The following is a 10,856-nucleotide window of genomic DNA, read 5'->3' as shown; positions in this document are numbered from 1 at the left end:
TTAGTCTGTTGTTAGCAATGTTAAGCCTTAATCATGCAATAAATATTAATCAAACTAATAAATAAGTTTCATATAAACATATTATACATTGCTTTTTATCATATCTTCTCAATACACAATATTATATACCCAAAACATTCATCCTTCAGCTTAGCTGCCATTAAAACATACTAGCATCAAGGAACAGGTTAAGTTATACCTTATATATATATATATATATATATATATATATATATATATATATATATATATATATATATATATATATATATATATATATATATTGTGTGTGTGTGTGTTGAGAGATGAGAGAGATGACAGAATCTGCCAAATACTCTCAGATCGTCAGCTAAATACTGTTGATCTCAGTTGGTTTTCCTTCGCACATGTGATTTGAGCTTTTGTAGTCTTCAGATCCTGTATTTACAGCCAGTTGAGTCAATGAAACAGGAGTCGGTGCACCTGAGTTGCCCAAAGGTGCTATGTGTACAAAAAGACAGAGACATTCATTATAAAGGGCTGACATTAAATACTTTTGGGAAATGTAAAGCACATATCCTGCTGTGTGACATGATAAAGTAGTTCTCCAACTTTTTGACTCAAAGTTCCCTGATTATCTATTACTAAACATGACTTTTCAGATTCTTTTGTGATTTTAACTGGATTTTTAAAAACCATTTCATCCTCATGAAACATTTTTAGACATGCCATTGTTTACCATTGATTTATTAAAACGTATTTGTGTACATGATTAACAGGGACATTCTACCAGAAATGTACATCCCCGACAGAAAAACTTAAATACAGTAAATAAAAAGTATTTAATTCCAAAAATTTCTAAAATAGACTGATGGTTGATTTTTGTGAGTTGTTCTGTAAAGGAATATGTCATTCATTTGGTTCTCAGATTTTTGTTCTTTATTAAAACACTTTACACTGTACAAAATTCTGTTGTTGTCCTGTTCCTCATCTTATAATCTTAATAATCTTATTAGATAACTATTAAAGTTATCTAATACTTAAATAGTTTTTTATGCTATAAACTGTTAATTAGAAAGAAAATACTTCAGAAATAGCAAAGTTGAAGTTGTTATCATTCACATAAAATGATTAAAAACTTAAAACTATAAATAAATGCTTCAAATATATAATACCAATAAATGTTCAATTGTCCCAGTGTTTCTGTCAGTCTTGTCACATTTGTATTAAAGTTAACAAAAATGCATGCATCACACATTTAGGCTATGACTCTGATGTGACATCATTTGATAAAGAAGAAGCTGACAGTGATCAAGGATGCATTTTATCATTGATTTGTATAATTTTATGCATGTTTTTGTATGATTTTTTGAGGAAGACAAGCTAAATGTCAGGCCCGGTCACGTTTTGTATAAGTGAAAATATATTGGTTACATCATACTCAACATCCAGGACATTTCAGAAGTTTTAACACTCTTTTTAAAAGATTTTGATTGTTTGTAATTAAGCTGCCATGTAGCTATAAATACAAGGAAAACATTTTCATTTATTAAGATACATTTTATTACTATAAAAGAATTTGATTAAAATTGAGTTCATGGTTTTAGCTTGAATTTAACTTTAGCTAACTTAAAACACTGATGCTTTCATAATGTAGTGTGTATTCAAGTTTCAGGCCCTACATAACCATTTTTCAATAAAATGCTATAATAAAAAAAAATGCAGTCACTTGGTGTAAAAGTTAATTGTTTTATGCTTTGGGGACATAAAATAGATAATAGATAGCATATGGTATTATTAGATTATACACAAGCATACCCTGGAAGATATGATTTGCAGGTCTGGTAACCGAAGTCTTTCCCATCACACTCCTCTACACCCTCGTTACGATATCCATCACCACAGTATGCTTTTTTACAACCTACACACACACACACACACACACACACACACACACACACACACACACACACACACACACACACACACACACACACACACACACACACACACACACACACACACACACACACACACACACCACACCACACACACACACACACAAAGAACAGGAAAGAGACAAAAGAGGAATGAGTGAAAACAGACGGATGTGAGAAAATTATCAGCACACTAAAACAACAAGATAGACAAGATAGACAGTGCTGCTTTTGCAGTGTAAAACTTTGCAATCGAAGTCTCTACATCATCAAAACAAGTAATTTAAAACCATTTATATATTTGGGCTTAAAACATACAAGAGGTTGGAATACCCAGCTTAATCTCATTAGAAAACATAACTATTTAACATTTTGTTAGTTTAGTGACTAATTTGTTTACAAATTGATACCAGTTCAGTCAAATGAAAATGTCAAAGTTTTAAAAAGGAGCCCTGCCACCAAACTCTGTCCCTAAACCTAACCATCACTGAGAGATGAACACATTGTGCAAATGAGATCATACAAATTCATTTAAATGATATTAATTATATTAAAAAGTATAATATAAATTAAAAAGTTACTAATTGCTATGAAAAAATGTTGGAATACAACTTATTTAACTTGGAACTAAAGCACCATTTCTATTTCACATGTTCAAGATAACAAAAATGTCACTTCCTGGGAAACTGGCTCAAACTGTTAATGAAACTGGAATTTGATACAACATATGAAACCACTGAAGTGCGTCATTCCTACATTAAAAGATATGTGTAGGACACATCAAATTACAAACTCTAAAACAATATCTTGTGTTTGATATGTTTTTTGGAAAGACCTTGACAGATTTAAAGTCTTTCAAACCCATTTATTTGATAGATTTTTTATTAATTTTGAATTTTGCTCAAGCATTTCAAGACTAGAACAACATTTGAGATTGTGTGCAATGTTAACCACTGGTTATTCCAATTATCCAATCACATGATTTGTTGCAGTCATTTTTTTTTCAAGGAATTTAATAACTCAATTGAGCACACAAGTATTTTATTCAAATATTACTTTATACGCACCTTGACATTTCCATCAATCATTTTGAAAGATTTCAGATTTATTTTTGACATTTTTGCCTTTATATTTATAGGACAGTAGATACTGAAGTCAGAGAGAGGGTTACGGGATTGGGAGTGGTCGGGACTCAAACTCGGGTTGCCTGCAGTGAACTTGTGATATTTGTCATAGACTGACCACTAGGCTGGTGGCAACGATGCCATTCACAATTTTTATGTAATATCTCAAAATGTGAACATAAGTATGTGAAAGAGCATTGCTTCTTATTAGTTACAGTCAAAGCAATCTCAGTGCAATAGGTTATATGCAGAGCTAGTGTTTCTTCCCTTAGCGATAAACTTCCGGTGAACGGTTAATGTGACTTTTTATCAGTTTTATACAGTTTCTTTTACAGCATGGATGTTGTACTGCAATTAGAATACAATCAGTTAAACAGACTTCAGAATTTATTTAGTTGTTCAAGCATAAAACGAGATGAAAGCTGTTTAACACACACATGCCCATTAGTATCAGTATGCGAGCACAGAAACACCATTGAAAAAACTGGAGTAAAATAAATGTTCCTATTTTAAAGACATGGGCCAGGAAAATGTCATTTAATGCAGTGCTTCTTGTACTTTCTGAGACCCAATTTATATCATATCTCAATCAAGCAGTGGAGATTGTTGATTTTTCGAGACACGTCGATTTTGTAAATGCACACAGTTTATCACAAGCTCTTGACTCTAGTTACTGCAAAATTAAAAGTCATCCTGCATACTTCTGCATATACCCTATACAGAATGTTTTCATTTAATAGCTATTTTGTATTTGTACAATCTCATCCATACATTTTAGTACATTTTGCTCATCCCCCAATGAGGTGTAGGTTTACAGGTGGGTATGCCTCCTTTTAAATTAAGTTTTCACACGAATGAAATGATATGAATTTGTTCGAATTAGCCACTTTTCTGACAGAATGTAAACTGTTATATTTGCTCGTAAGATCAGGCTGGTTATAGTATGTCATTGTTTGTTGGATGGTGTAACTCACCTATGCAGTCATCTGTAACAACCCTATTTCCATCGTCACATTCCTCACCATTGAGTTCCTGCACATCTCCATCACCACAAACTCCATTCCCATCCCTCATTCTCTCAGTCGCCTGGAGCGGCATCAGCTAAATGACAAACAGAAGGTCATTTTCGCAAAATGCCAGTATATCAGCATGTTTCTTTGCATTATATTTAAAAAAGGTCCTGTACCTGAATGGGCTCCCATCCATTTTCATCTTTAAAGTAAAGCGACCTCTGATCTTTTCTAAAGGCGAGTGCATTATTTTCATGGAGACCTTTTAGCTCTTCCTCACTACCCACAACAAATATCTAAACAGGAAGATCAGGAAACAAAATGATTAAGATGCAGATATGAAACCTTATTGATTCTGTTGCAAACAGGCAAAGTAAATTTGATCTTCAAGTTGGATGGGAACAATGTGTACTATCTAAGGCAGGGAATGTACCCAGAGTCATATTAAAAGCCAAAAAGCTGGACTTCTTCACAAATCATGTCTTAAGAAAATTCTGAATATAGTTTTCTGTAAGGACTAGGTTAAGATGTTAAACCGTTTACAGTTTTTCAAGGAAAATGAATAAATGAATGCATTGTGATTAATCTAAATGAAGCAAACAAGAAAACTGTAGTGCGGGATATGATTTTGCAATCTGGAATTATTATATTAATCGCTATTGATCAGTATCACTTGATTGACAGATTGTCCTACCCTCATGTTGATTTGTAAATGAGTTAATGATGAGCAAATGATGAGCAAAAATGAGCAAAATAAATAAATATATAATTAAATTAAATAAAAACGAAGAGCAGATAAATAATTTACATTAAAGGGAGAGATCACCACAAAATGAAAAATCTGTCAAAACAGTGCATCCGGAAAGTATTCATAGCGCTTTACTTTTTCCACATTTTTTTATGTTACAGCCTTATTCCAAAATGGATTAAATTAATCAATTTCCTGAAAATTCTACACACAACAACCCATAATGACAATGTGAAAAAATAATTTTTTAAATTGTTGCAAATTTATTAAAAATAAAAAACCTGAAAAATCCAGCCTGATCTCACGAGAAAACGTAAGTATTTTACGTTTTGCCAGTTTAGTGGCTAATTCGTACGAATTCGTATGAGTTCAGTTTTATGAAATTGTACGATTTTAAAAAGGAGGCGTGGCACCTAACCCCACCCCTAAACCCAACCGTCATTGGGGGATGAGCAAGTCGTACTAAATTGTACGAATTAGATCGTACGAATTCATACGAATTAGCCACTAAATCAAAAAGTTATTAATTGCGTGAGATTGTGTTGGAAAAATCACATGTGCATAAGTATTCACAGGCTTTGATCAATACTGTGTTGATTCTCCATTGGCAGCAATTACAGTCTCAGGTTGGATGGGAAGCAACGGTGTACTGCATTTTTCAGATCTCTCCAGAGATGTTTAATAGGATTTACATCTTGGCTCTGGCTGGGCCACTTAAGGACATTCACAGAGTTGTTGTGAAGCCACTCTATTAATATTTTGGTGGTGTGGGTCATTGTCCTGCTGGAAGATGAACCGTCGCCCTAGTCTAAGGTCAAGTTCACTCTGAAGCAGGTTTTCATTCAGGGTGTCTCTGTACATTGCTGCATTCATCTTTCCCTTTATCCTGACTAGTCTTCCACTTCCTGCTGCTGAAAATCATCCCAACAGCATGATGCTACCACCACCATGCTTCACTGTAGGGATGGTATTAGCCTGGTAATGAACTGTCCCTGGTTTTCTCCACACGTCACGCCTGGCATTTACCCCAAGAGTTTGATTAAAGTCTTATCAGACCAGGGAATTTTGTTTCTTATGGTCTGAATCTTATGGTCTGGTGCCTTTTGGCAAATTCCAGGTGGGGAGTGGCTTCAGTCTGGCCACTCTAACTACAGGCCTAATTGGTGAATTGCTGCAGAGATGGTTGTCCTTCTGTAAGGTTCTTCTCTCCCCACGGAAGAATGCTGGAGCTCAGACAGAGTGACCATCGGGTTATAATTACCTTCCTGACTAAGGCCCTTCTCCCTCAATCACTCAGCATAGATGGCCAACCAGCTCTAAGAAGAGTTCTGGGGGTTCCAAACATCTTCCACTTCCGGATGATGAAGGTCACTGTGCTCATTGGAACTTTCAGAACAGCAGACATTTTACTGTAACCTTCCCCAGCCTTGTTCCTTGAAAAAATCACGTCTCGGAGGTCTACAGACAATTACTTTTCCTGGATGCACTGTATTTACTCACCATCCACTTGGTCCAAACTTGTCAGAATTTATTTCTTAGGTAGATCACAAAAGTACATATGAAGAGTTCAGATGCAAAAACCTCTAAGTGCATCTGAAATTTTCTTCTAATGTAAGCATTTTTCTCAGACTCCTATGTCTTGATTCAGGAATTTCACTTTTATGACAAAGAATAGGTTATTTTCATCACTTTTGACATGAAATTACTGAACAAAAGCATGATGAGAAAAATGCTGAATGTGGAAGAAAATTATAGATGGCACTTTATATATTCCAGAATGTTGGAAAACAGCAGCTGCTGACTTACAAAGTATTTTTTGTTCCTACAATGGAAGAAGATGACTGCTGGTTAACAACATTCTTCAAAATATCTTACTTGAAATGTATCTTACATCTTAAATGTAGCAAAGTGTTATTAAATATAAGAACATTGACTGTTGATATTGATTTCATGGTGACTTTGAAATGTCAAAATAAACTGACACATTTATACAATGTTTATTGGTAACAACTTATCTCTACAATCCATTCTAAAGTAAATATGGTTTGTTATTTAGTACAAAAGTAATACAATTATTGTTCAATCAATCAAACAATATTAACTTGAATAAACTTGAATTTAGCTGTGATTCGTTCTGGCACGTAGTGCTGGCTAAAATCCATATTAACAAACAAACAATAGACGTGAATGGAAAGTCATCAGCATGAAAGTGAAAGAGTGTTGGGCTTACTGCTGGAACTTTGCCATATTTATTCCGGTGTTGTAAGGGGGCACTGGCTGGGCTGAGAGAAGGGAAGCTGCAGTCACAGACTCCAGGAGGACCAGGCAATCCCATTTCACCTTTTTCCCCAACTACAAACAGCCCTGTACATTATGAGACATCAGGAAACAAAAGCAAACAGATCGCACATAGATTAGTAACGCAACCATTTAAAAAAATATCATTTGAAAGACTGGAATGTGCAAAAACTGGTCTCCCTGAAGAAAGCGAATTTTCACAAAACTTTCCTTTGTATACAGACTTCCACTAAGGTCATTGTGAGCTCTCTCAGTATGTGTGTACATGGTATCCTGTACATTAGAAGGACCCACAAGTATAGTAATTCCAGTCAGTTCTGACTTTGTGGGGGTTTTTTTCTGGCCCCCAAGAGAAAAACAGCTATCATAGCTAAATCAGCTAAATCATACAGAATGAAGAAATTTTGGAAATGTAAAAAGGCAGAATGTTTTTCAAGGGTTTCAAAATAACATATGATTATGATTAATATAAGAGCTTACAAATAAATGTTTAACTCTAAATATACAGCTATACAACTGTGTGTGTCTGTGTAATTATTAAATCTCCTTACTTACATAATGAAATATGAAGACAACTGAGGAAATTTTATCTTTGAAAGGCTAATCGTCCATATATATCATGTTTATGTTTTGTGATATATAGAAAATTATTGCAAATAACCTGCTATAAAATCTAATAATCTAAATAAAAAAGTGTTTACAACGTTCTTGTTAATATAGTGAAGCACCTGCTAGTAGTGTGTGAGAGTGTGTATGGGCTATCATACCTGATGCTGGTACTCCAGGAGGTCCAGGGTGGCCCCTGGGTCCAGGTGGACCTATGGGACCCACTGGCCCTGAGAAACCTCTCTCTCCGTCAGCCCCCTATGCCACAGAATGCAAACATAATTCAGCTGATTCATCGCACTACTGTTAAAACATTCAGCTAAATATGATTTTCAATATGAAAATATGAAGTTTTTTCTGCATTTATTTGATCAAAAGTACTACAAACACCAATACTGATATTGATATTATCGGAATTTCAAATGACCATTTTCAAATGAAACATATTTCTTTCTGTGATTCAAAGAGTCATTTTCAGCATCAGTTAATTCAGTTTTTATAAGCACATAATATATATGAAATCTGCTATATGTGCAAATTTTTTGCTCAAGTGTTATGAATAATAATGAACACAATTGAGCTGTTTAAAGACACAATATGTATATAAAAAATTTAATGCCTATGTTGTGCTCATCTGTCATTAGCAATTGCTACAGCAGTCTTATTTGGTTTTAACAGCTTTCAGCCTTACTTTATTTCATAATACTATGATAATGTACACTCACTGGCCACTTTATTATGTACACCTTACTTTGGACCCCCTTTTGCTTTCAAAACTGCCTTAGTCCTTCGTGGCAGATACTAAAAATGTTCCTGAGATTTTGGTCCATATTAAAACGATAGCAACACGCAGTTGATTCAGATTTGTCGGCTGCACATCCATAATGTGTATCTCCCATTTCACCACATCCTATGAGTGCTCGATTGGATTGAGTTCTGGTGACTGTGGAGGCCATTTGAGTACAGTGAACTCATTGACTACGTTTACATGGACATCAGCAATCGAATTATTTTCTTTAATCTAATTAAGAGAATAATAAGACTAAGGTGTTTGCATGAGTTGCTTTTTGAATATTACTTTCTTGATTCCATTTACATGTTATAGCACATAATTCGATTAATGTCATTGCGTCACTGCGCTATCTACATTTCCTCCGGAATTTTATGTAATTTCGGGTGTTACATTTTTAAATTGTCGACTTTAACTGCAGTTTGGTACTTTCACTTTCAATCACAAACATTTCATGCACGCTCTCCATGACAAACGACATATTGGATGCAACTATTAATGTAAGTTCATACCGCATGCTGAATGGAAGAAAAAACCTCTGCGTTTCACAATGCAGGAGTCTGTGTTCTGCACTGACTGGGTAGGTGCAAAGAGTGTGTGTGTGTATGTGTGTGTGTGTGTGTGTGTGTGTGTGTGTGTGTGTGTGTGTGTGTGTGTGGACTATCTTGTCGCAAAAAAGTCCTGTCGCTGCGAAAAGTCCTACATGACAGTAATAATTCGATTAAGGTGCTCACATGTCTGTATTGCACTTCAATAATGTGACTAAAATCGACATACTCTACATATCTTAATTCGATTTCTCTTCAGTTCGATTATGACCTTAATCTGATTAAATTAATCAAAAATTGCTGTTTACATGGTTAACTCTTATTTAGAGTACTGTCTTAATCACATTAAAATCAAATTATTGGTGTCCATGTAAATGTAGTCAGTCATTGTAATGTTCAGTTTGGAAGGATTCGAGATGACATAGCGCGTTATGCTTCTGGAAGTAGCCATCAGAATCTGGGTACACTGTGGTCATGAAGGGATGGACATGGTCAGCAACAATACTCAGGTTGGCTGTGGCGTTGACACAATGCTTAGTTGGTACTAATGGGCCCAAAATGTACCAAGAAATAACCCTCAAAACATTACCCCGCCACCCTTAGCCTGAACAGTTGATACAAGGCAGGATGGTTCCATGTTTTCATGATGTTGATGCCAAATTCTGACCCTACTATCCGAATGTCACAGTAGAAATCGAGACTCATCAGATCAGTCAACATTTTCCCAATCTTGTAATGTCCAATTTTGGTGACCCTGTGCGAATTGTAGCTTCAGTTTCCTCTTCTTAGCTGACAGGAGTGGCACCCAATGTGGTCCTCTGCTGCAGCCGAGCCTCAAGGTTTGACGTGTTGTGCATTCAGAAATGCTCTTCTGCATACCTTGGTTGCAAAGAGTGTTATTTTGAGATACTTTTCCTATTCTATTAGCTCAAACCAGTCTGGCCATTCTCCTCTGACCTCTGGCATCAACAAGGCATTTGCACCCACTGAATCCTGGCTGCCCTAGGAGGTGTGTTTGTGTGTTTCCCCCACAGTCGAAAGACGTTCGGAAGTGAATTGATTAGGTAAACAAAATTGACCTTGGTAAATGAATGTGTGTGTGAACAAGAGAGTGTATGGGTGTTACGTAGTGTTGAGTTGCGACTAGAAGGGCATCTGCTGCATAAAGCATATGCCAGAGTAATTGAGGGTTCATTCCACTGTGATTAATGAGTGAATTTTTGAATAGAAAGTTGAAAACAACAACAGCATTCAACATTGTGATATACTTATATATACTATAAAATAAAACAAATCTTACTGACACCAAACCAAACGGTTGTGTATGTATACAGTATATAGCAGAATGCTAGGAGCTTGTGTTGAAATGACATTCAAGTCTGAGGTCTGCACAGTGATCTTACATGTGTATTTGTTAAAGCATTTGCTTGATTGATAGTAGGAATCTTAAGCCTACGGTAACAGCACTGGTATTTCCCAGCAGTTAGTAAAGACATTCCCAGGAAGTGCCTCTCCACTCCTTAGTGTAATACAAGAGCTCGGAAACTTGAGCGGCAGGGCTGGATCTAACATCAGAGGCCCTGCTGGTCCAAATCCAACCACCAGCATGAAATGCTTACGAAATGACATTCCTACTCATATAGTCACAAACTGACCCGCTGACTGAGGCAGACAGGTTAACAGTGATGTGTGTATGTGGGTTTTAAATCTGACCGAGGCTACTTCTGTTAATGGTCCACCATCTAATCGTCACTTTGAGTCTCAATATCAAAACCAAGCAGTAGAGCTCTGATGTGGCGTATTGCGTGTGTCATCA

The 10,856-nt window shown here is 35.7% G+C and overlaps 1 protein-coding gene across 1 annotated transcript in view; it reads right to left on the bottom strand.

Annotated features, from left to right (window-relative positions):
• Positions 1 to 304: 304 nt before the first annotated feature.
• wu:fc38h03 overlaps positions 305 to 10,856 on the bottom strand; it is a 23,503-nt gene continuing 12,951 nt past the window's right edge. The window contains exons 12-17 of the mRNA XM_001343109.10: positions 7,864 to 7,960; positions 7,029 to 7,162; positions 4,227 to 4,346; positions 4,015 to 4,141; positions 1,798 to 1,900; positions 305 to 480 (exon numbers count right to left, since the gene is read on the bottom strand). Of these exons, the coding sequence (XP_001343145.4) occupies positions 411 to 480; positions 1,798 to 1,900; positions 4,015 to 4,141; positions 4,227 to 4,346; positions 7,029 to 7,162; positions 7,864 to 7,960 (651 nt within the window). The 3' untranslated portion in view covers positions 305 to 410. The remainder of the gene's footprint in view (positions 481 to 1,797; positions 1,901 to 4,014; positions 4,142 to 4,226; positions 4,347 to 7,028; positions 7,163 to 7,863; positions 7,961 to 10,856) is intronic.

This window comes from Danio rerio, chromosome 19, assembly GCF_049306965.1.
Source record: "Danio rerio strain Tuebingen ecotype United States chromosome 19, GRCz12tu, whole genome shotgun sequence".
In the NCBI taxonomy this organism is placed as follows: domain Eukaryota; kingdom Metazoa; phylum Chordata; class Actinopteri; order Cypriniformes; family Danionidae; genus Danio; species Danio rerio.
This window is presented reverse-complemented; position numbering and strand designations above follow the sequence as displayed.